Source organism: Nyctibius grandis, chromosome 3 (assembly GCF_013368605.1).
Source record: "Nyctibius grandis isolate bNycGra1 chromosome 3, bNycGra1.pri, whole genome shotgun sequence".
NCBI lineage: Eukaryota > Metazoa > Chordata > Aves > Nyctibiiformes > Nyctibiidae > Nyctibius > Nyctibius grandis.
The window spans coordinates 113,662,364-113,688,368 of record NC_090660.1 but is presented as its reverse complement, the minus strand read 5'-3'; the positions used below and the strand labels follow the sequence as shown (position 1 = coordinate 113,688,368).

Sequence of the window (26,005 nt, the reverse complement as noted above, 5' to 3'; positions counted from 1 at the left end):
AGCATCAGCTGCCTCCTAGACATCACGACCATATTTCCACCTCCAGCCAAATCCCTGGACCAGAGGGATGCTCCAGGGAACCAGGACTCACCTGAAGAGGTTTTCTGCCCCCGCTCGCATCCTCATCTCCTTGTTGATCTGCTGGTTAATCCGCGCCCGGCGATGCTGCAGTTTGCTGCGCTGGGTCTGGGCGAAGGGGTCTGAGCCCTGCTGAGAGAGAGGAGCAGGGTCTCACCAAAAAAAGAACCACTATTCTGGGATTAGAGAGGACACTTCTTCAGGGCCCGGCATTGCACTTGAAATAAAAGTTTTGTTATCTAATACCACATGTTGCTTACAGCAATTTAATTTTCTAAGCTATTCAGAAAAGGTTCCTCAAAAGCAACCATGAAGAATCATAGAATCATAGAATTGTTTTGGTTGGAAGGACCTTTAAGATCATCAAGTCCAACCATTACAGAATCACAGAATCAACCAGGTTGGAAGAGCCCTCTGGGATCATCGAGTCCAACCGTTGCCCTGACACCACCCTGTCAACTAGACCATGGCACTAAGTGCCATGTCCAGTCTTTTCTTAAACGCATCCAGAGATTACATCAGCACTGCCAAGGCCACCACTAACCCATGTCCCTCAGCACCACATCTACATGGCTTTTAAATCCCTCCAGGGATGGGGACTCCACCACTGCCCTGGGCAGCCTGTGCCAGCGCTTGACAACCCTTTCCATGAAGAAATTGTCCCTGATCTCCAATCTAAACCTCCCCTGGCGCAACTTGAGGCTGTTTCCCCTTGTCCTGTCGCTTGTTACCTGGGAGAAGAGGAACTAAGCATCTCCTTGCCAGGGTCTCACCATCCAGACACAAGACAAGACCCAGGGAGGCTGCAGATGAGCTCAGTATAACCCTCGAGCTCGGAAACAGATGTGACCCTGTGTCTATAAATGCTCCCATCTCCTGCCGGCTGTAGGGGATCAAGTGCAGGCAGCAAGTCAAGAGTTCACGGGGGCGGAGAAATGAGTTGCACAAAGCAGTAAATTAATTCCATCCCTGCCTCCTTCCTCGGCTTCAAGCTCGGACTTTCTGCAGACAGGGAAACACCTTTAATCTCCGACTTCAGGAAATAACAGACGGCAATATCCCTCCGTCTCGTGGGGGCAAGAGGTTATTATGGGATGGCCCAGGCAGAGAGGCTGCTACGAGGAGAGTCTCCAAATCCAGGGCCACAAAAGCTCTGCTCAAGCAGAGATTATTTCCATTGTGTGAGGAGAGGTTCAGATGGATGAAATGAGCCTCTAAAAGACCCCTGGATAAAAAAAATCAAACCTGTTTGTGAGGGCACAAGCTGGGCAGTTGGATGGAGACCTCCAAGCCTGCTTTTCATACACCAGCGCAAAGCCCAGGAAGATCCCTCCAAGAACATATTAAGATCCACTGTAACACCAGAAGAAATTCCTCAAAGCTGCTATTTCACCCTCTTGCTTCCCTTAGAAAACCTCCGTTTGCTCTGCACATCAGTCTTACCCTGCTCCTCACTGCTTTCCTTCCACCACTGCTGGTGGACCCATTGCCTCCATATCAAGAAGGGGTTTTGCCACCCAAGACACTCTATAGTGCTCCAACAGTGCCCACTCCTGTCCTCTCCAAAACACCCTCTCAGCTACTTTCTTCCATGTAGAGATCTCAGTGGGCTTCACCAGGTCTCACCTTATCCTCCAGGATGGGTCACAACGGTCTCAAATCCAACAAGCCAGGGCAACGCCTGGTTACGTCTCCAGAAAACACTGCAGGTCCCAGTGTTACTCTGGGAAAACTTAATCATTTGATTTTTCTGCGTAAGTAGGAAAGGAAAAAAGGAAACACTTGCTCAAAAATGTACAAGATTAGCTTTGATTAGTAAGTAGGGAACGGAAAAGTTTGCATTTTCATGGACTTCAGCTTTCTGAAAATTAATTTATTGTATTTGAAGGCCACTAAGTGGTGCCCCCTTTGAAAAGGGTCCGGGATTAACATCGTCATTTTCATTTAAGTGCAAGATCTGAGCTCCTAATTGGTCCATTGGAGACTGAGGAATCAGAGTCACTCCATCTGGTCCATAAATCTGCAGGCTTATTGCTTTACAGTAATCCATGAATTTGTTGAAATTACTGAAGGAACAAGCTGGAAGCATGAGACACTGATTGTTCTGGAAAAGCAATTAAGTGGGACGTTAAGGAAAACACCCCAACATCTGCACAAATCTTGGGTCTGAGACACTCAGGAGGCTGATCCAGAACTGTCACTTCTGGGTTAGCCCTGTGGGAACCCAACCATCCTGCAGATATTGTTGGCTCTCTAGGGAAAAATCCAGAAATTGGAAGAAAGAGGAAAAGGATGAGTAATCCCACACCATGAAGCCCAAGAAGGGACCATGCCAGGTTTTCTCCAGCAAGAAGGAGCTGGGCCATCACTGACCTCACATAGCCTCAAGCTATCACATAGCCTCAAGCTTCGCCAGGGGAGGTTCAGGTTAGACATTAGGAAGCATTTCTTCTCAGCAAGGGTCATTAGCCATTGGAAGGGGCTGCCCAGGGAGGTGGTGGAGTCACCATCTCTGGAGGTGTTTAAGAAAAGCCTGGACATGGCACTTAGTGCCCTGGTCTAGTTGCCAGGGTGGTGTCAGGGCAACGGTTGGACTCGATGAGCCCAGAGGGCTCTTCCAACCTGATTGATTCTGGTATTCTGTGAACATGGCCCTTGGAAAAAAAACCAACCCAACCATGAAGGCACTACTCAAATCTGAGCACCCAGAGGCTCTCAAAGCAAAGGCAGCAGCACCAAACTCCTGTCTACAAAGTAGCTGCTCATGCAGATGTAGTCCAAGATATTGCACAAGTATTTCTTTTCTTAATTAAAGGCTGATTACAACCATTGTGCCTTCAGTGATGTTTCTTCATACACTGCAAGACATAAACCTATATATGGAAGTTAAAGCTTAAGGCAGGAAAAAGGAGCCACAAAGGGAAGGTGGTGCTTATTAAAATTTAAACAGCCCCTCAGGTTTATGGATGAAAGCTGTGTGTGCTTGTCAGCTCTAGAGACACGCAACCCATATCTGTATGCAAATATACCCAAATACATGCAAGTGAGCAGGATCCAGGCCTCCTCTCTCTGCCTGCAGAGCCATAAAAATCCATCCAAAACTCAATGGCCCTAGTAGCAACTGTTGGAGGTGGAAAGCACCTCTTCTCTGCCTCCAGCTCTTCCTACAGGAGCTTTCATCACCTTTGAGACCTCTCCACTTCTCGCAAAGGTTTGCTTGAAAGTGGTCAGAGGGTTTTAAGTTTTTTTCAGGGGAAAGAAGAGCAAAAGTTACCTGAATACATGGGCAGGAGGCCAGAGGAACTGCAGGTGAGAGATGATGGAAGAGGCACAAGTGGAAGGACTACCCAAAACCACAAAGAATCATAGAATCATAGACTCGTTTTGGTTGGAAGACCTTTAAGATCATTGAGTCCAACCGTTACCCCAGCACTGCCAAGCCCACCACTAACCCATGTCCCTCAGCACCACATCTACACGGCTTTTCAACCCCCCCAGGGATGGGGACTCCACCACTGCCCTGGGCAGCCTGTTCTACTGCTTGACAACCCTTTCCATGAAGAAATTGTTCCTGATCTCCAATCTAAACCTCCCCTGGTGCAACTTGAGCCCATTTCCTCTTGTCCTATCGCTTATTACCTGAGAGGAGACCAACACCCACCTCGCTACACCCTCCTTTCAGGCAGTTGTAGAGAGTGAGAAGGTCTCCCCTCAGCCTCCTTTTCTCCAGGCTAAACACCTCCAGGTCCCTCAGCCGCTCTTCATCACACTGGTGCTCCAGACCCTTCACCAGCCCCGTTGCCCTTCTCTGGACTCGCTCCAGCACCTCAAGGTCTTTCTTGTAGTGAGGGGCCCAAAACTGCACCCAGGATTTGAGGTGCGGCCTCACCAGTGCCGATACAGGGGGACGATCCCTGCCCTAGTCCTGCTGGCCACGCTAGTGCTGATACAAGCCAGGATGCTGGTGGCCTTCTTGGCCACATGGGCACACTGCTGGCTCATATTCAGCTGCCATCGATGAACACCCCCAGGTCCTTTTCCACCAGGCATTTTCCAGCCACTCTTCCCCCAGCCTGTAGCGTTGCATGGGGTTGTTGTGACCCAAGTGAGGGACCCGACACTTGGCCTTGTTAAACCTCATACAGCGGCCTCGGCCCATCGATCCAGCCTGTCCAGATCCCTCTGCAGAGCCTTCCTACCCTCCAGCAGATCAACACTCCTGCCAAGGAGAAGGTCCATGAACACCTCCTTGTCTGGAGGCAAGGCAAGAAGAAACTAAGTAAGAAAAGAAGCGAGATGCAGAGTGGCATGAGAAGACACTAGGATGGCTCTAAAAGATACTCAAAAACAGCATTAAAAAATCTCTTCGCTGAAAAAGCAATTAAGGGGTTTAGCTAATTGACTTGGTAGCTCCCCACTTCTCCCTTGTCCAGCTTGAGACAACACCAAGGGGCAAAATTAGAGTGGCTACAGTGTCAAACCTGATGACTGAGACCCCTCTCACGCATGCAAACAGAGCAGCACTGATAATCATTAATCACCTTGGCTTTCCACAAGGGCACAAAGGAGCTGCCCTCCAGGAATGCTTCAAAGCCCTGATGCAGCTGGGGAACCAAACACGGCTCAACAACATCCAGGACATCACGGCATTTGTACTTGCTTAGACTTGGAGAGGGAGGTGCTGAGCTCTTCTCCCTACTATCCAGTGATAGGACTCGTGGGAATGGTTCAAAGCTACGTCAGGGAGGTTTAGGCTGGACATTAGGAAGCATTTCTTTACTGAAAGGGTGGTCAAACACTGGAATGGGCTTCTTAGAGAGGTGGTCCATGCCCTAAGCCTGTCATTGTTTAATAGGCATTTGGACAATGCCCTTAACAACATGCTTTAAATTTTGATCAGCCCTGAATTGGTCCAGAAGTTGGACTAGAAGATCATTGTAGGTCCCCTCCAACTGGAATAGTCTATGCTATTCTACTTTCCCTCCGAGAGACACTAAGCCATTTGCAGAGCTGCAAGGTTTTTTTTTCCACCCCACCTGAACACTGGGTGTCTTTTCAATCTGAATTAACGAGATTGTTATCAATTCCCATCCAGGCTCCCAAACCAACAGCAAAAAGGTACCGGAAAGTCAGGTATTGGAGCACCTGATGTAATACCAAAGCCTTGTGAGGATGTTGAGTCAGGATCTTGAGACTTGCTGCCCTTAAGGACTTCGTGTGATCTCCCCGCGCCTTGCTTTCCTCCTCGCCCTTTATGAAGTTAGGTAACAGCAGTAACCCATGGGATTGCAGCACATCTCGCCTTGAGAGGATCTGCTGTTGGTCCCAAAGCATCATACCTGGCTGGCATGAACCAATATAAGCATTATGCCAAGTCCACCGTGGGGAAATACCAAGTCTAGTCTGCAGCTGCTCCTGGAGCATTGCAGAAATGACATTATTTCACAAATATTACAGAATCACAGAATCAACCAGGTTGGAAGAGACCTCTGGGATCATCGAGTCCAACCATTGCCCTGACGCCACCATGGCAACTAGATCATGGCACTAAGTGCCATGGCCAGTCTTTTTTTAAACCCCTCCAGAGATGGTGACTCCACCACCTCCCTGGGCAGCCCCTTCCAATGCCTAATGACCCTTGCTGAGAAGAAATGCTTCCTAATGTCCAACCTGAACCTCCCCTGGCCAAGCTTGAGGCTGTGTCCTCTTGTCCTAGCACTAGTTGCCTGGGAGAAGAGGCCAACTCCCACCTCACTACAACCTCCCTTCAGGTAGTTGTAGACTGCACTAAGGTCACCTCTGAGCCTCCTCTTCTCCAGGCTAAACAACCCCAACTCCCTCAGCTGTTCCTCGGAGGTCAGACCCTCCAGACCCTTCACCAGCTTGGTCGCCCTCCTCTGGACTCGCTCCAACAGCAAGAAGGAAATTCAGCTCCAGAATAAGATGCTTAGTCCAGGTCAACTTACATATGAAACGAAACACCACCACAAGCAAGAAAGGCCATATTTAAATCAAAAGGTAGATAGGGGAGATAGAGAGTCAAGGAGAGAGCATGCCCATCCTCCAACAGCTTGTATTCAAAGGAAACCAACGCTTCACCTGTGCATGCACTCTTCAAGTTGCAACCAAAAGCTAAAAACTGCAGCACAGAGCTTCTAAGGTGGTGATGGATTTAAGCATGACTTACCTAAGGAAGGCATAGGGAAAGAAACACCAAAACCCACTGTTAGGTTATAAAAGGGATTTTCCTTGCTTAATTCCTCTTTCTACAAGGTCTTGAGGTCAACCCTCCTTTAAGGTCAGAAGAAAGATGTGTTATTTCAACCAGCCTCTTGGGCTTTGGAGTGCACCTTGGGACATCAACAGAAGAGTAAATTTTAGTGCACAAGAAGTGGCCAGGTTGAATGCGAGATATTTTAGCGTTTCTAGTTTAAAGCTTTTACAAAGAAGTGAGCAAGTAACTTTTCCAGTAAGAGGCCATAAATCGTGTAGCAGCCAGGGAACGGCACAGCTTGTACGTACACAGAGTACAGCGTATGTTAAGAAAGCCATGGAAATGAATGAGGTGTGGGTCATTAACTTACACAAGTTGTGTCCAGCTCTGAAGTTTATTGCCTCCGACAAAGCGGGATTAGAGCCAGTATTATTGTAGGAAGGCTCAATTTTATGCTCAGAAGACATAACACCACTTTCAACCCTCTGTGTGGAAAGATGACAGCGTTAGAGAAAGCACTCAGCCAACGCTTCCACGTAAGGGAGAAAAGGGAAGAGGCCAGAAGACCCCTTCCAGAGGAGGCCAAGACAAACACATCGCCTGTGAGGGAAGTCAAGGTTTCTGCCAACTCAAACCCTCTCTTTGCAGGGAACATATACAATGATGTAATGGTGTTGGTAACTCGCCAACACCTCTTCCAGTTCAAGAGCACCCATCTGGGGTGTTCAATAGGGCAATTACGTGCTTAGGTTTCCTTCTATAAGCAAGTCTTAAGGAATGTTTGTTTAGAGATCATCACCAAGTGTACTTTGCACTTCACATCTCCAGTAAACACAAGGAGATGAAGCCTGGATATGTCTTGCGTGATGAGGCACACCTAGAGCGTTATCTGTGACCCCAGTGCCAAAACAAGGCCACCACCTCCCAGCTTTCCTAGCACTAATGACAGACAAACCTAGTCACCTGTAGGAGAAGCTGGATGCCAGCAAGTCCAAAGGGCAAAGCCACACATGAAGAGACTAATTTCTGCTCTTTTGTTTCTGCTAGAAGAACAGAAGCTTGGTCGCTGGAAGCAACTGAGCAGAAGAAAAATTTAAGCATATAAAGTGACCAAAGGATGACTGTGTAGCTGTGAGTTCAGTTATAGCCCCAATGGGTATTGCAGTAGGAGGTCCTAGCTACCTGCAGAGCTTGGCTGGATCATGGGAGGTTCTCCACAGCCCAGCTGCTGAAGTATGGACCAAGCCATGCCATCTCCAAGACTGGCTTTAGCCACAAAACAGCCATCACCAGGATTATTGCCAATTAGAGCAACTGGAGAGTGCCCACAGAAGAGCAGAAGAAACTACAGCAGCTTAATTTGCACATAGAGCAGACATCCATAATACAGCAGTGGTGAGATGAGTCATCATCTGGTGCTGACCTAGGCTCTACAGCCAGCCCCACCACCCAGCAGACAACCTTCACATGCCTAAGGACAGCGAAGTTCAAGGAGGAAGCTGCAAGGGGAGCAGGGCACCAGCCAGCCCTGTATCACTGCCATGTGGGTATACAAACATAGAGAGATCCTTGGTGTCAGGTAGGATGAGCTGCTGCTTCAGGGAAGTCAGGCATTTTTCAATCAATCAATCAGGTTGGAAGAGCCTTCTGGGATCATCGAGTCCAACCATTGCCCTGACACCACCATGGCAACTAGACCAGGGCACTAAGTGCCATGTCCAGGCTTTTCTTAAACACCTCCAGAGATGGTGACTCCACCACCTCCCTGGGCAGCCCCTTCCAATGGCTAATGACCTTTGCTGAGAAGAAATGCTTCCTAACGTCCAACCTGAACCTCCCCTGGTGAAGCTTGAGGCTGTGTCCTCTTGTCCTAGCGCTAGTTGTCTGGGAGAAGAGGCCGACTCCCACTCTGCTACAACCTCCCTTCAGGTAGTTGTAGACTGCACTAAGGTCACCTCTGAGCCTCCTCTTCTCCAGACTAAACACCCCCAGCTCCCTCAGCCGTTCCTCGTAGGTCAGACCCTCCAGACCCTTCACCAGCTTGGTCACCCTCCTCTGGACTCGCTCCAACACCTCAACATTTTTCCCCACAATTCTCTCTCCTTTTTCAAGGAAGGAATCACCTGGTTTGATGGAAATCAAATTATCTGCCCTAAAATTTGTTGTTAAGGTCATGCACTGCACATGGGCAGCAGCAGATCTGCACTGCAGTGCTGGTACCCCATGTCAGACAACACAGCCTCGGAGCTGGTCTCAACAGAGAGCAACACGCTTGATATCGGATGACCAGAGCTCAGGCTGAGGACTAATAGCAGGATTAAGTCCATCTTACCTTCCACTGCTCACAGAATCACAGAATCAACCAGGTTGGAAGAGACCTCAGGGATCATTGAGTCCAACCGTTGCCCTGACACCACCCTGTCCACTAGACCATGGCACTAAGTGCCATGTCCAGTCTTTTCTTAAACACATCCAGAGCTCAGATCACTTGGAAGATGGTGGATACCATGAATACGTCCAGTATAGCCCAGCTGCATTTAGCAAAGGGACCAGTGATGCTCACCTGCTACATCCCCTGAAGCCTCAACTGCCTTCGGTATTTCCATGATCTCAGACTGCTGCAGATGTTTCCTAAAGCCTTAAGGATTATTTTGTTTTAATTTTATAACTCATCCCTCCCAGGGAACAGACAACTTATTGCTTTTTTTTAAGGAAGTGAGTCAAGAGGCATCAAGACTGTAACTATTCAACCCTTCCCCAGAGAAGGAAGAGGACATGGTTCAACTCTTCTGTTGGAGAACCCATTGGGATTTTGCCCATTTGACCTCTCCAGTGCTGCCTTGTTCACTCCTCACACCAACCAGTTGCTGAGGTTGATTGCTCAGGGCATAAATACACCCCTCAGACAAAATGGCAGAAGCTCTGCTGGAGCCTGGCTCCCCATGACTGACCTCCACCTCATCTCCTCCTACCCTGGCAGTTCCCACAAAAGCCACCCCAGGTGCTACTTCTACACAGAGAGAGAGAACTGGCAGTCAGAATGAAATAAATAATAGAAACCCCTTTGGAGCCAAAGGTAAAGCCAAGCAAGGCTACAAAACATGCCTGAGATATCTTGGTTTGACACCTGAGGACCATGCTCCAGACAGAGTCACAGCAACCTTTGGACATCATCAGTCATCCCATCTGAAAACTATCCTCTCATCCAGATGGGGAATTCCTTTAGGTAGGACCAGGATTCATGGGCAGTGTCAAAGCTGCTCCAGTGGTGGACTGGGTTTGTTGCTAACCCTAAAGGACCCCAGTCTTCAGAGCTGTCTGCTTAGTGAGTCCCAGCTGCCGAGATCCTACAGCATTTACCACCACTGAGTGACCAACCAACCTTTCCAGCACTACCAGTCTGCGCTCATGATGCAATTAAAGAAAACTGCACATGAAGCACAAGGAAACGGGATGGCTTGTGCCTAGGGAGCCTTCAACTCCAGCTGGGATGTTGAATGAAGAGCCAAAGATCAGTGCTTGGGAGGGTCAACCACCAGCCACCAAGTGTAATTCAGGCAGAGGTAGGCAACTCCATGAGAGTTGGTCAAGTTCAAGCTGCATTTGCTCACCACTAATTCATCCAGCTTGCATCAAGGCGCACTCCAGAACATCAACATTTGCTGTGTAGTAAAAGCAAGAGCAAAATACCTGCACAGAGACAAGGAACCCCTAGAAACCCCTATTTCTGGTTTGCACAGTGCTTGCAAAGTCCTTCCAAGAAGGTGAGCAAGAAGAATCATAGAATGGTTTGGGTTGGAAGGGACCTTAAAGCCCATCTAGTTCCAACCCCCCTGCCATGGGCAGGGACACCTTCCACCAGACCAGGTTGCTCCAAGCCCCATCCAACCTGGCCTTGAACACTGCCAGGGAGGGAGCAGCCACAGCTTCTCTGGGCAACCTGGGCCAGGGTCTCACCACCCTCACAGCAAAGAATTTCTTCCTAATATCTAATCCAAATCTCCCCTCTTTCAATTTAAAACTGTTCCCCCTCGTCCTATCACTCCATGCCCTTGTAAAAAGGAATAATATTTCCTAACACAGAGTTTTGTCCCCAAAAAAAGGATGTTTCCAAGTGCACAGATGATCCAGCAGCTGGAAAACTTGCTGTAGAAATAGGGTAAACTGGAGCACCAAGCTCTCAGCACCTGTTTTATTTCCAGAACCACGCTGGTCTAAAAGCTATTTTGATAGCATCAGAGCTGTCAACTGGGATTATTATTCCTCTTTGCAACTCACAAGTTTTTGAGTCAGGCCAGCACAGGACAAGTGGCCAAGTGACCCTGGTTTAGTCGTGTTAGCCAGTGGGATAGAGAGCAAAACAAAAGCCAGAGAACCACACAAAAGCAGGCTTTAAAATTCTCTTTTTTTAAAAAAAATAAAATATTATCAATCATTTCCTTCTCCTCCCAGCCAAGAGCATTTCAGAAAGTAATATGGGCTGTTAGCACAAGACACCCAATAGGTCACAACAAATGTTTTATATAAAAAAAATAGATGTTTGAGGAGCAAAAAGTCTCTCACAAAACTAATCTCATGAAGCACTCTGGCTGAAAGCTGGTTTTCTGTGGTAGACATTACTAGCTAAAATCCTTTATTGAGAATATGGTTACATCACACAGCCTTTTAACAAATGAGTGGAGGATTAAGGTTTTAAATTTCCTAGCAAAGTGCCCTCGCTGTTGGCAAATGCACTCAGCGAGAGAAAGGAAAAATAAAATCAAGAGGGAAAAAAAAATTAAAATACAGGGGATTGGGGTTTTTAAACAGCAAAACCTGCATGCAGAGGTTGAATTTTAGGAGTGTGAAACTGCTTTGGGGAGCTGGGGGAGGCACAGGGCATCAGGGGAGCTGGGGCAGGGCGCCAGCAGGAAACAGATGTATTAAATCTTCAGTCTCAGTACGTGAACCCTGGGCAAAAAAAGAAAATAATCACCATCGCAGCAGCGTTCAGGATCCCCTGCAAGGGAGCAAACATGCAGTGGCCCCATCCACAGCCCCAGATGCTGTTGGGGTGAAAAAACAACAATATTCATAGTTTCTTTTAAATAAAAAACTGATATCATTAATAGGAAATCTAATCAGGTGGTTTGTTTTTTTAATTAAAAAAAAAAGTAATCATGTTATGACAGATGCTGCCAGTTTTTTCCCCCCCTCCTGAAGCTTTGCAACATTTTCCTATGTTATTCTCCTCCGTGCTACCGACAGATCCAAACAGGGTGAACTGATTGCTCAGACAAGGGAAATGGTGCTTCTGCATGCAGAATAAATTGGAAAAAAATTTTTAAAAAAATAAAAAACCTCCTGCTAATCTTCCCTTACGAGCGGCACCTGCTATTTAGACAAAACCCTGGGTAAACTCCAACCTGGTTTAAGGTTGCAACCTCTTCAGCTGCACTCAGGGAGGCCCGGCTCGAGTGACTCAAGATCAGATTGATCCTTGTTCAGCCAAGGCTGAGATCTCAGGAAAAAAAAAAACACCTCTAGACCCTGGCTGAGTTTTGCTTTTTTTTTTGGTTGTTGGGGTGTTTCGCGGGCGGTTTTGTTGTTTTTTTTTTTGCCGAAGGGCTGAAAAACGAGTTTTGAAAATTATATACTTGCAAGAAGAGCTCAGATTACCGGGTGAACTCGCTGCAGGTTTATAAAGCTGGCTCCCAGGGAACCGACCTAACGGGAGACGCACTTAAACAGCCCCAAAAATGAACATTTACCCATTTTTCTTGCAAAAAGCAGTGCTCTTTAAAGCCTCCTCGACCCCAGGAGTGTGTTGACACTCAAAGGACGGCGGGGCAAGTCGAGCAGCGGGATCGGTGGCAGCCCGAGGACAATCCCCGTTGGTTTCACCCCGCTGTTACTAATTAATCGAGTGACGCCAGCGGAGCTATCGGCCCCATCTCGCACGCACGGCCACGACTTTCCTCACGGGCAGCTCCCGGGGTGAAGCGTGCCAGCGAGAAATACTCTGCCCAGTACCCCTGATGGTGAGTGGGGGGCAAGCAGCACTTGGCTGGACCATCTTCCTATGGGCAGGAAGGAGAAAAAAAGCGAAAATAGAGGAGAATTGGGTTAAAAGGAGTCACTGGGAAGCTTGCAGATGGAGGCAGCAGAGAAAGATGTGATAGAGGAGCAGAGTTTAAGAGATAAACTATGAGAGAGTTGAGTAGGGTTGCCTACGGATGCTACTGGACCCATTTCTACCCCACATCACACACCCAAGCCCTTGCCCACCCAGCCTCCTGCCATGCTCCAACACCCCCAGGACAGCTGGACGGCCAGGATGGACCTGCACCCCCACCCGTGGCCTGCAGCACTCATTGGGACCACCATCGCCATGGACCATCCATGGATACCCAGCCCCACGGAGCATCACTTGGGTGCTTTGGTGTCCTTCTCCCACCCATGGCACCCCACCGCCGTGTCTCACCTTCCGGGTGCTGCCGCTCTTCAGGGCTTGCAAGAGGACGAGGCCACTGTCCTCGTCCCCCTCTCCGCTGCCAGCCAGGCTCTCCTCCTCGGGGGGCATCATCTCCCCAGGCACAGCATCCACGGGCTGGGGTGGGGGGGCTGGGGGCTCCCGCCTGACCCCAGGGGGTGGCTCTGGGGCTCGGTGTCCCCTCCTTGGACTGCTCTGCTTCTCCTGGCCTAGCCCCACACTGTGCTAGCCTTCAGGGGGCTCAGAGCCCAGCTCTGTCCTGGATGGGGGCTTAAACCCCCACTAGCCCCTGCCCTCTGATGCTGCAAACCCTCATGCACCGAACCTCTGGCTAGAGCTCCCCCAGCTGGGGTGGGTGAGGGGGCAAAGCCCCAAACCCCCTTTGCAGAGCTACCCCAAATGGGGGGGAACCCTACAGACCCCCCCCCTTGCAGATCTACCCCAGCTGGGGTGGGTGGGGGGGCAAACCCCCACAGACCCCCTTTGCAAGAACTACCCCAAATGAGGGGGCAAACCCCCCCAAAACCCCCTTGTAAGAGCTACCCCAGAAGGGGGGGTAACCCCCCAAACTCCCTTATAAAGATACCCCAACTGGGGGCAAACCCCCCAGCCCTGCAAACCCACCCTGTGCCAGGGCAAACCCCAACACCCCCGGGCGAACCGAGCCCCGGTGTCCCCTCAGGAGGCGGCGGTGCCCCCCCTCGCCCCCCCGGTGCCCCCCCAGGAGGCGGCGGTGCCCCCCCTCGCCCCCCCGGTGCCCCCCCAGGAGGCGGCGGTGCCCCCCCTCGCCCCCCCGGTGCCCCCCCAGGAGGCGGCGGTGCCCCCCCAGGAGGCGGCGGTGCCCCCGCTCACCCCCCCGGTGCCCCCCGGGCGCTGCCAGCCCGGAGCGAACGCGGCGCCGGCCCCGCCGCGACGCCGGGGCATAAGCAGGGTCGGGGGGGGCGGGCGGAGCGCGGCTGCGTCCAATGGGAGAGGGGAACGGCGTGGATGGGCGGCGGTGTTGACCAATGGGAGAGAGGGGCAGGAAGAGGCGGGAGGGAGGAGGAGCGGAGCGGCTCGTGGAGGGGCGGGGGGCGGGGCCTGTCGCCCGTGGCAACGGTGGGAATTAGCACGCTGATGACGTCACGAGAGGGGCGGGGCCTCGCTGGGAGCCACGCCCCTCCCACGGGCACAGCTGGGCGCCCCTCCCCGCACCACATCTGGGTGCGCGTCACATCTGGGTGCGCCCCCCCAATCTGGACCACCTCACCTCCAACTAACTGCCCCCCGTGACCACCCCCAGCCACATCTGGACCACCTAATCTCCAACCAGGCGTCCCCACCACCACCCCAGACACATCTGGACCACCTCACCTCCAACCAGGTGTCCCCCACCACCACCTCCATCCACATCTGGACCACCTCATCTCCAACCAGCTGCCCCCCCTGACACATCTGGACCACCTCCCCTTGAACGAGGTTCCCCCTACCACCACCCCAGCCACATCTGGACCACCTCCCCTCCAACAAGGCGTCCCCACCACCACCCCATCCACATCTGGACCACCTCCCCTCCAACCAGATGCCCCCCGTGACCACCCCCAGCCACATCTGGATGACCTCCCCTCCATCCAGGTGCCCCCTATGACCAGCCCAGCCACATCTGGGCCACCTCCCTTCCAACCAGACCCCCCCACCACCACCCCAGCCACATCTGGACCACCTCCCCTCCAACCAGGTGTCACCCACCACCACCCCAGACACACTTGGACCACCTCCCCTCAAACCAGCTGCCCCCCATGACCACCCCAGCCACATCTGGGCGCCCCCCCCCCCCTTCAGCCCCTACAATCCCTGCACCCCCTTCCCATGCATCCCCCATGCTCCCCCCCCCACCGCAACATCTGGGCTGCTGTGATGAGGGGGTGCAGTGCCCGACATGGGGATGCTGAGCTGGGTTGTCACCAGCATATTTAATTAGGGGGAAAAAAAATTAACCTGAAATACATTAAACCTTTTATATTCCATGAATTTTTTACAACTGCCTGAATATATTAAACCATTTCCACCTTTCTCAGCCCATTTTTTCTTGTTGGGGCTTTGAGGATTGCACGTGATCCGTGGCGAGGCAGCGTGTTAGGAAAGACTTTTCTCTCCCTCCTGGATTTCTTAATCCGAAGGGAACTGCTGGCCTAGAAAGGCAGAATTACTGTTCAATCTGGAACAGCAGCGATGCTTTCCTGGGTGAATATCGCAGCGGTTTGGAAAGAAAAAAGCCAAACCCCCTTTGAAATTCCCCCGCATGAAATTCAGCAAGGCCAAGGGCAAGGTCCTGCACGTGGGTCGGGGCAATCCCAAGCACAAACACAGGCTGGGCGGAGAAGGGATTGAGAGCAGCCCTGAGGAGAAGGACTTGGGGGTGATGGGTGACGAGAAGCTCACCATGAGCCGGCAATGTGCGCTGGCAGCCCAGAAAGCCACCCGTGTCCTGGGCTGCATCCCCAGCAGCGTGGCCAGCAGGGCGAGGGAGGGGATTCTGCCCCTCTGCTCCGCTCTCATGAGAGCCCCCCTGCAGTGCTGCGTCCAGCTCTGGGGCCCAACAGAAGAAGGACACGGAGCTGTTGGAGCGAGTCCAGAGGAGGCCACGGAGATGCTCAGAGGGCTGGAGCCCCTCTGCTCTGGAGACAGGCTGAGAGAGCTGGGGCTCTTCAGCCTGGAGAGGAGAAGGCTGCGGGGAGACCTTCTAGCACCTTCCAGTGCCTGAAGGGGCTACAGGAAAGCGGGAGAGGGGCTTTTTACAAGGGCAAGTAGTGACAGGACAAGGGGTAACAGTTTTAAACTGCAAGAGGGGAGATTGCGATGAGATATTAGGAAGCAATTCTTTGGTGTGAGGGTGGTGAGAGCCTGGCCCAGGTTGCCCAGAGAAGCTGTGGCTGCCCCCTCCCTGGCAGTGTTCAAGGCCAGGTTGGATGGGGCTGTGAGCAACCTGGTCTGGTGGAAGGTGTCCCTGTCTGTGGCAGGGGGTTGGAACTAGGTGATCTTTAAGGTCCCTTCCAACCCAAACCATTCTATGATTCTATGGTTTGTGGTCCATGTTTCCCCACTGCAGAGCCATGGATGGAGCCATCCTGCTCCCATCTCCTCCATTGCAAAGAGTATCTGCAAAGTGAAAATATATAAGAATATATAAAACTCATCTTAATTATTAAGAGGTTTAACCCAGGTTGGGCTTGGGCAGGATCTAGAGGCAAAGTGGAGCTGGTTTAGGTTGGGATAGGTTTCTCCCAGCTCACCCAACTTGCAAACCCCATCATTTCCCATCATGGACGTCCCAAGAGGTGTGGAGAGCTTGGGAGAAGCCTCCACCAAGCATCAGGGTCAGCCTGATGTATAAATATATACGGGACCCAGGGTGAAAATGGAAGAACACCAAATATACAGAATCACAGAGTGGTTAAGGTTGGAAGGGACCTCTGGAGTTATCTAGTCCGGTCCCTGGCTTGGCAGAAGGCGGCCGAGAGTAAACAAGCCCCGGCATGAAGTCTTCCTTTCCTGCTCCCTGCCCCGCGGCCAGCTCCCATCCCTTGACAACTTTTACTCATCCAGCAAGAAAGGTGGCTTGGATGCTTTTTCCTCGGGTGGTGCAACGGGGATCAAAGAGGTTTTCCCAGAGCCAGCCCTGCCTCTGAGGGTTTCCGCTCCCGGCCGTGAACCGGGCGGCACCTTCCCAGGGGAACGTGTGGTCCCGTTACTCACCATGGCCAAGGATCCCAGCATAGAGCAATGCATTTTTTGCCCCCAAACCCAGCATTTTTGAGGAAAGCTGATGTTTCTTCATGCTATGCAATGCCCCTGTGGCCCCTTTGCACCAGCCCCTTCTGAGCAGCGCTGCTTGCACTAAGTTGGGGATGGTTGAGATCGTTTTGAGGCTCAGCTGTGTTGAGGTTCTTGATGGCAACGTGGGCAGGTGAAAGCAATAGACTCACCTGCATGAATAGGGCTGGAGAGGAGGGGGGTGGGTGAGTGCTTCAGGATGAGGGTTGTGGGTCACAGCGTGCAGTACCTTGCAGGATCTGGTCTCTTCACCCAGTGCCTGGGCTCAAAGGCCTCTCCAAATCTAACTGTGGGGCTCTGATGGGTAAGAGACAGCTGAGAAAGGTGGGATTTGGGGGCTAATTTAATCTCATAATTGCAGAGGTGATATCTCCTGCAAGGGAGTTTTCCCTAAACTGTTTTTAATGTGTTTGGCCCAATCCTCCACCTGAGTGGTGCAAAGCATTTTCCACCTAGCAGGTCTCCTTGCTAAGGAGATGCTGACTAGGGGTTCTCCTCAAATTCAGCTTTTGGGCTAAAACTTCATTTCCCAGGGTGCACCTTGGGCTGGAAGCCTCCAATCAGGGCTGAGGGAATCTTTAAATAAACTCCCTGCAGGGGGGCATTGCCCTTAGGGAGGCAGCTGGGTAAGAGGTGAGGTCCTCTCCAGCCTGGGTGGCTTTGAGGGAGCATGTCACCCTGCACTGAGTGAGCGTGGCCCCACCAGCAGCTGCAAGTGCTCGCAGCTTGGCAAAGACTGGTAAGATATGGAGGTTTTCACTGTGTTTTCTCCTCCTTGAAAAGTTAGCAGGATGTCTCACAGTGCTCTGTACCTTGTCCTTGACAAGTCCCCCTTTTCCTCAATGGTGAAGGTCCTTCATGGGTAGTGACCATCTTGGCATTGTTTGAATGTGATGTTTATTTCTGGTACCCTATGAGGCCTTGAGTTTCCAGGTGTAGTAGTAATGTGGGTGGGGGGGAGGTCTGGCTTCTCCAGCTATGAGAAGGAGGGGTGAGGTGATAGATGGGTGATGGTGGCCCAGCTGCCTCCTTTGGTGGGGGGAGTCAATATCTCAATTTTGCTCTTGTCTCTTTGCTGTGTTTTATTATTTTCCACTGTGGTGGCTTTCTGAGTGTAATTTGGGCCTGGATAATGCGTGCTACATAACCTGGGTTGCTCTGAGGGTGCAAACCCACCCCAGCACACAACAACCATCTACCTACATGGACCTGTGAATTCCTATACTATTGGGGGCGGGGGGATAGAATAAATATTCTATTTTAGCAGCAATTTTATTTTTACCACCTCCAACAGCTGCTCAGGGACTAAGCTTAAGGCCATTTGATGCTCTACTTGGGTCCTTGCTAAAGCTGAGCTTAACCTGGTGGGTAGCTGCAAACTTCAGGGTCGAACTATGGAGCAAGCACCTGTTGGGGCTTCCTCTGAGAGCAACACCAGTGTGCTACTGGCCATATACCATCTCCGTCTCATTGCAGTGGCCACCCTTGGGGATGCTCCCTTAACCCTGTGTCACGTCTCGAAGAGCTGGTGGGTGACGGTGCCATGGGAGTTGCAAGGGCCAGTGGGGTGAAGAACAGCAGCAGCAGGTGGGTTGGAGCATGGCAGGGGATTTTGGGGGGCCTCCAGCCTTATGTTATCACGCTTGCTGCAGCTGGCTCTGTCAGGCAACTCAGCCCTAAAACGGTCAGCAGGGAAATCCCTCCAAATTTCCTTCTGGGAGCACTTTTTTGTTCATAGAATCACAGAGTCGTTTGGGTTGGAAAGGACCTTTAAGATCATCAAGTCCAACTGTTAACCCAGCACTGCCAAGCCCACCACTAACCCATGTCCCTCAGCACCACATCTACACGGCTTTTAAATCCCCCCAGGGATGGGGACTTCACCACTGCCCTGGGCAGCCTGTGCCAGTGCTTGACAACCCTTTCCGTGAAGAAATTGTCCCTGATCTCCAATCTCAACCTCCCCTGGCACAACCTGAGGCCGTTTCCTCTCGTCCTACCTCTTGTTACCTGGGAGGAGAGACCGACCCCCACCTCGCTACACCCTCCTCTCAGGCAGTTGTAGAGAGAGAGAAGGTCTCCCGTCAGCCTCCTTTTCTCCAAGCTAAACACCCCCAGGTCCCTCAGCTGCTCCTCATCATTTTGTGCTCCAGACCCTTCACCAGCTTCGTTGCCCTTCTTTGTTGGTGCTGGACATATGGGTTAGGCAGTGTGGCATCACGCCATGGCTTATTTCCACCACCAAGGGGTTTGCTGCAGGCTTGGCCTCAATGGGATCAATTTGCTTGTCCCCAGGAAGCGAAAGAGTGAGTCGGGGAAGGGGCAGGAGGTGCCGAAGGCACCCAGGAGAAAGGCTGTGAAGAAGGAGCCAGTGGAAACACCATGCACAGTGCAGGTACCAGCTAGCCCCCTCCATGCCTGAGCATTGGGGTGACCCTTGTGACTGTCCCTGATGTTTTGTGGGCATCGAACCCACTCCATGAGCTTCCTTCTCTCTTACACCGCTCTGTCCTGATGTGCAGCCCCCTGCAGTAAAAGGGAAGAAGAAGAAATTACCAGAGATCAAGGAGAAGCCACTGCAGGAAAACATCATCAGCAGGTAACTCCTTGGCTGGATGGGGGCTGATGGTAGCAGGAAGGGAGAAGATGGCATCAGAGGGGCTTTGTCACCACCATGCTGCTTTGATTTATCAAAAAGGCTTTTTTTAATTGTGAAAAACTTGTGTTCCTTCTGTGTCTTCTTTTTGGCCAAGAAGCTCTCTAAAGCAAGAGGCTGCAGAAGGGAAAGGTCTCGGCTTGAGCCTGAGGGATGGGATCCAAGCGGAGGAGGGAGCCGCACACGGGTCGGTACGTGGTGGTCTCTGCACCGAAGGATCAAGGAACACTCATGTGGTTTGCTCGCAAGGGAGGTGTGAGGATGCTGTCCTAGCGCTTGTGGCTGTCTGCAAGACCCTAAAAGGGATCCTTTGGGCATCCAGAATTAAATTTAAGAGTAAATTGCCTGGAGCTCATGTGCCCCACGAGCAGATGCATGTGGCATTGGGGCTGAATCAGTCACATTTTGGTGTTGGACCAAGAGCTCAAGCTGGCACTAACGGGGAGCATCAGGACACAGGTGACTCTGTCGCTTCCCAGGCATTGGTTTCATCCTGACAGTGTCCCTTTCTGAGGTGTTTGAGCTTCACCTCTGTTCTTGGGATCACAGAATCAATCAATGAGGTTGGAAGAGCCCTCTGGGATTGAGTCCAACCATTGCCCTGACACCACCATGTCAACTAGACCATGGCACTAAGTGATGTATGATGCTGGTGAGCACAGATCCTGGCTGATTCCCTATATATTTTGCTTTGCCCATGGTAACATGTTGCACTCGTCCTCTTGGTGTGTAAAACCAGCAGAGATGCTTTTTCCCTTCCCCATGGTGAGTCTCCATCGCTCTGAAATGTCAGCAAGCTCTCCTGGATGGACGCGATTGGAGCTGCAGCCTTGAAACCCCCCCCAAGAGTGCCTGTGGTCGGTGTCCTGGTATTGCTGATGTTCCTGGTGCAAGTGCCAGGCATTGGCACGCAGGATTTTTTGGATGATCATGGCTGTCTGCTCCTGAATTTACCAACCTGATTTCTGACAGCAGCTGAAGGATTGTGAATTTGAGAGCAGGCGTATTCCCAGGGAGCGAAAGTGCATATTGTCATAACCAACCTATAATTAACTCGTGTTTTTTCCCCCCTTAATGAGTTAACCTAGCAGCTTTTCAGCAGCAGCTTTCAAGAAAAATCCCTGTGTGGTTTTGGCCTTCCTTGAAAGCCTTTGAAAGAGAAACTTGGGGAAGCCGGAATTTATAACGAGAGCCTCGATGCTTGGCAAGCATCAGGTGAAGCTGGGATGGGTTTCGGGGTGCTGCGTGGTTAGACGTAGCATTGCACGGCCCAGAGCAGAAGAGCCTGGCTTCAGCTTTGAAAACAAGTGTGCCAACAGTGTGATAATATTTCTGGTGGCCACCGTGGGTCAGCTCTTAGGGCTCTGTTTTGAGTCCCTTCCAAGCTCATTTTCTTCTAGGTCCTGTCCCCATTTTTCCTTATGCTTTGCCTTTTCTTTCTCCTTGCCCTCTGTTTACCCTCGTTGTTTTTCCCACCCTGTGGCTTTGCCCCCCACCTCTCTTTCCCTCTTGCCATCTGCTACAAGGGTCATTTAATCTTCTGAGGACCAAGCTGGTCTGGATACACAAACTGTCATTTGATGCATCTTTGTTTTGGAGCCCTCCCAACCCTTCTGCTGTTGTGGACCAGTGTCCCTGATAACAGCAACGCATCTAATGAGGAGGTGGTTGAGGAGGTGTAACAGTTTTCATGTATTTTCTCTATCTATAAAATACCTTTTTGGTGTTGTTGGAAGTAAGACGGGGTTTCCTAACCCCATAAAACCTCAAAGCTCTCCTCATGCTTGGAAAAGCCTGCTGGTTTAGGCTCCTGGTTTCTAGCCAAGGTGGCTGAGGAAGAGGAAGGCGATGTCAATGGGACATGAGTAATGTGGCCTGGCTGCTATCACAGAGGCTGATGATTGCTTGGGGGTGATGCTGCTGTTGGGGTACCCATGCCAGCTCTGCCTTTCTAACCCCTCCCAGATCAACACTGTGAATCTCTTTCAGGAGGAGACTGAATCAACCCTCCACCAAGGGCCATCAGTGGAGCTGGAAGGCTCCTCAAGGTACATCAAGCCATTTTTCTCAATGCTTTTTTGCCCAGAGAACTGGTGACTTTTCCTTTCTCTTCTTGCCATGGGGTTGCACAGCCCTGGTTTTCCCTCCTGTATCACTGAGACCACCCTGTTGCTGATGCCTTCATGGGCCACCTTGGCCATGTCCTGGTGCCTTCAGTGACCTTGAAGCTTGCAAAAAATATCTCAAGTGGAATGTGAGGCCCTATCCTGGGATTTGAGGGTGGAGAAGGGAGGCTCCTGGTCCCATCCAACCTCCTCAAGGATGCTCGAGTCAGCAGGGCGCGATCACTCAGATGTACATACCTACATAAATACAGAGGTAGGCGGTGGGGAAATGCTGGTGGGGACAACCAGCCTCACAAAGCCTGGGAAAAGGCTTTCCCTCGCCCCCATCCTAGATCTGGGCAGAGATAGGAAGCTGAATTCATAAAGCTGTCCCTTAGCAGGCTAATCCTCTCTGTGTCTTAGAGGCAGGGGCTTTCATGTCCAGTGAGAGGCCTCTAATAACACCTTCTGGGGAAGGAGCCGATCCCAAAAGGTGGCAGGGCTTTGCCTTCTGAGTCATGAATCTGCTGGTGCTTGGCTGCTAATGAGACTGGAGGGGCTGAGCGTGTTTTGCCGGGCTGTTTGCCCTGGTGACTTTAGTGGAGGTTGTGCAATCACCTGGAAGAAGCAGCCAGCCCCTGTTTTTTTGGGAACTTGCTGTCTCCATCCCAAACAGACTTAAAGGCTCTCCTGAGCCCTGTGTAGCTCTGATGTCCCACAGCCTGGTAATATAGGATCAGCCTAAATGAACTTTTAAAAATGGGCCAAAAATCTACCTTTCCCTTGCAGAAACCAGGATGTTTTGGCTAAAAGCAGAAATTGTGGCTCTGCTCTCTTTGTGCTCACCTGGGTATGCAGGAGAGCCACCACCACCCTCCTTGGGTGGAGAAACCTGGCTTCCCAGCTGCTTCCTGAGTGGCATTGGGGCAGCTGGCTGTACTTCCAAACTAGCCCTGCTGAGAGGTGCCAGGAGGTGGGGAAAGGCAGGCAATGGGTCTGACCCATAGGCTGGTGCAAGGGCTCAGCTCCAAGGGCTCATGGGCTGGAGGAATGTGGCTCTGGTTGATTTTCACCTGCTGGCCTGGATAAGTTGTTTTTTTTTGTGGTGGTGCTGATCACAAGCTGGGGATATGATGTTCTGCAGCCTGGTGGGCATCTCACTCGGTTGGGAGGTGGCAGTGACCCAGCAGGGACAGCCCCAAGTTTCCCTGTGGGCAAGGGGACACCATCACTTCAACCCTGTGGAGATGTAGGCTCAACCTGAAAGATGTAGGCTTGGTTTAGGCTGTGTATGCTACTCCCTCGTTCATATCTCGCTTTGCTTTTCTGGAACATAAGCAACTCAAAGATGAGGTTCCCAACTCCCTGCCTGGCTTGGAGAAGCCTTGGGAGCAAGTACTTTATAGGGGCAGGTTGGTGCTTTATGAAGTTTGCATGTTCCACAGAGCTCCCCAATATTCACCTGACCACTCTGCTGACCAGGGAAATACTCCTGTGTCCCCCACCCATATTTTGCTGGTAGAGATCACTGATCTGGATGCTCCTGGTCCTGTAGCTTGTTGCAATGATGAGACTGTGTCCTTCCCCATGGTACCAATGCTCAGGTTGCCTTCTTGGGAGGGTAATGGGGGAGCCTGTCCCCACAGTCCCAGGAGACGTGTCCCATCACAAGGTCTCCCCTTCCAGCGTGTCCACGATGCTCAGGCTGATGCCATTTCTGTCCTACTTTCTGTTGGTGCTGCCAAACCTTGCAAATGTGTCCGCTTCTCTGGGCAGAGATGTCCATGGGAACATTTAGAATCATAGAATGGTTTGGGTTGGAAGGGACCTTAAAGATCATCTAGTTTCAACCCCCCTGCCATGGGCAGGGACACCTTCCACTAGACCACGTTGCTCCAAGCCCCATCCAGCCTGGCCTTGAACACTGCCAGGGAGGGGGCAGCCACAGCTTCTCTGGGCAACCTGGGCCAGGGTCTCTCCACCCTCACAGTAAAGAATTTCTTCCTCATATCTCATCTCAGTCTCCCCTCTTTCAGTTTAAAACCGTTACCCCTTGTCCTGTCACTCCAGGCCCTTGTCAAAAGCCCCTCTCCCGCTTTCCTGTAACCCCTTCAGGCACTGGAAGGTGCTAGAAGGTCTCCCCAGAGCCTTCTCTTCTCCAGACTGAACAGCCCCAGCTCTCTCAGCCTGTCTTCATAGCAGAGGGGCTCCAGCCCTCTGAGCATCTCTGTGGCCTCCTCTGGACTCGCTCCAACAGCTCCGTGTCCTTCTTGTGTTGGGGCCCCAGAGCTGGATGCAGCACTGCAGGGGGGGTCTCGTGAGAGCAGAGTAGAGGGGCAGATTCCCCTGGTCAAGGGAGGTGATTCTGCCCCTCTGCTCTGCTCTCATGAGACTCCTTGGGGCCTCCCCCATTTGGTTGAGAGACCTTGTGGTCCTTCTCATTTCAGCTTACTCATCCCATAAACTGCAACCTGGGGTCAGTTCCTACAGGGCCCAGTCACTGCTGCTTTGGGATATCTCCATCTGCTGGAGCACCCATGGCCCTGCCATGCTTGGAGGGAAAGCAGGACTTGTTTGGGAGCAACCCCCTAATTTTGTATGTAAGGAGTGGAGGGTGCTGCTCACCAATGGGGTGAGAAGTGGCCATGCTTTTGTTGTAGGTCACGGTGCAAATCTCGGAGAGCGGGACCTGCAGCGGGTCGGCGACTCTCGGTGACCAAGGCTGGAGTTGGGGTAGGAAACACAGAGGAGACTCTCACCCCCCAGACCCAATCCTGTGTGGGACATGTCCCATGGCACCTCTTTCATGCACCTGGACTTTGGGATAATCCTACTTTCTCAGCTTCAACCTTTCTTCCATTCTGGCTTCTTCCCCCAGGTCCCAAAGCCAAGCGATGGTGTTGATGGTGGGGCTGCATCTCCTTCTGGAGAGCCTGGAGCTTTGGAGATGGATGTGGTGGTCACCACTGTGAGGAAGGATGAGAAAAAAGAGCTGGACTCCCCTGTCCCACAGCAACAAGGGGATGCCCAAGATCCAAAAAGGAAAAGAGAGAAGAAGCAAGAGCAAAGGAAGCAGCAGCAAAAGGGATTGCTGAGAAAAGGAGGGAGCAAGAAGGATGAATTTGAGGAAAACTCTTGGGATGCAATAGATGGCATTGAGGAGGAGGAGGAGGAGGGTGGTGATGGGGGCAAGAATCAGGCAGCGAGACGAGGCAGAGCCAAGCGAGGGAGCACCCAGGGACAGGGTGATGGGAGGGAAAAACAGAAGGGGAAAGCAGGGAAGCGCAAGAAAGTGAAAACAGAGGGGGAGGAGAAGGTGGGGAAGAAGAAAATAAAGAAGGAGAAAATATTGGAAGAGGAACAAGAGCTGGAGAAGACAGATGAGGAAGGAGAGAAAGGAGCGGGAGATGAAGTGGATAAGAGAGATGGAGTGGGAAAGGGAAGCAAAGATGGAAAAGGAGTAAAGGAGGAGGAAGAAGAGGTAGAGGAGAAAGGGGATGAAGGACTGGGAGAGACCCAGAGTACAGAGATTGGGCAGGAGATAGAGGAGGATGAGGCAGGGAAGGGAGATGTGCCAGGGAAAGGGAAAAAGCGGAAAATCAAGGAGAAAAAGCCAAAGGAGGAAACAAAAGAGAAGGGGAAGAAGAGCAAAGAGAAAAGTGAAGAAGAGGAAACGCTGGGGAAAACCCGGAAAAGGAAATCTAAGGAAGGAGGAGAAGAAAAGAACAAAAAGGTTAAAAAGGAGGAGAAAGAGGAAGAAAAGAAAGAGGCAGAAAACAAGTGGAAATGGTAAATGTCCTGTGTGCTTTTGGCCTGGGGGCAGGTCTAACATTGATGCAAGTGGGGGTTTAGTTTTATTTCTTACAGTAAAACTGTGAAAATTCTTTTTTATTACTACTTTTAACTGCTCTGCTGTATCTTAAGCCTTGAACTCGGCACTCTTGGCAGGAGGAAGAGGGCGAGACGTAACAGGAGGTCCTGAATGCAGAATAGTATTTGTATAATATTTTTTTATTCTCATAGCAGTATATACAATACATATTCCTCCTGAAATGGCTTTGCTGTTGCACAGCCAGGGAAGGGAGATGCTCATGGCTGGTGGAAGGAGATGATCTCCACAACCCCCTGTAATAAAACAGCTTTCCACACAGTGAGAGCCATATCAGGGAGTTGTAGGGGATATAAAGGGGCTGCAATATTTTTTCCTCCCCTCTTTGCAGCAGTTTTTGGATGATCCAGGCAAGATTTTTGGTAGAAGAGCATTGGGAAAGGGTGTATGAGCGAGGCTGATGGATGCTGTATTTTTTTGAGGTGGCTGGGAGCAGTGGCTTTAGCCACTTGGTGTCACTCTCTCCCAGAGCACCCCAATATCTGGGGCAGAGAAGGAGCATTTAGGGGGCTGGATGCTTTGGAGCCTGTTGCAAACCTGAGCTGTGGGGAGCTGCTGGGGGGTTATCCCAGACAGAGATGCCCATGGGTGCCTGGGTCTAGTTGACAGGGTGGTGTCAGGGCAACGGTTGGACTCGATGATCCCAGAGGGCTCTTCCAACCTGGTTGATTCTGTGATTCTGTGACCTTTGAGGCAGCTCTTGTGGGGCACAGGGTGGCATGAAAATTGGGACTATGCAGGTTTTCTGTTAAGTAATGCCTTGTTTGGAGGGGCTGGA

At 51.4% G+C, this 26,005-nt stretch overlaps 2 protein-coding genes across 3 annotated transcripts in view; one reads left to right on the top strand and one right to left on the bottom strand.

Moving 5' to 3' along the window:
• The window catches only part of RHPN1 (rhophilin Rho GTPase binding protein 1), a 39,045-nt gene extending 25,602 nt beyond the window's left edge, over positions 1–13,443 (bottom strand). Inside the window, exons 1-2 of one of the 2 annotated variants that reach the window (XM_068396314.1) lie at positions 12,756–13,443; positions 92–210 (exon numbers count right to left, since the gene is read on the bottom strand). In XM_068396314.1, the coding sequence (XP_068252415.1) occupies positions 92–210; positions 12,756–12,857 (221 nt within the window). In that variant the 5' untranslated portion in view covers positions 12,858–13,443. The remainder of the gene's footprint in view (positions 1–91; positions 211–12,755) is intronic. The other variant, XM_068396315.1, reaches the window with a different exon arrangement.
• A 10,842-nt stretch (positions 13,444–24,285) lies between these two features.
• LOC137661618 (cylicin-2-like) lies at positions 24,286–25,131 on the top strand. Its single transcript, XM_068397224.1, has one exon. The coding sequence runs from the start codon at positions 24,286–24,288 to the stop codon at positions 25,129–25,131; it is 846 nt and encodes a 281-aa protein (XP_068253325.1).
• Positions 25,132–26,005: the final 874 nt, after the last annotated feature.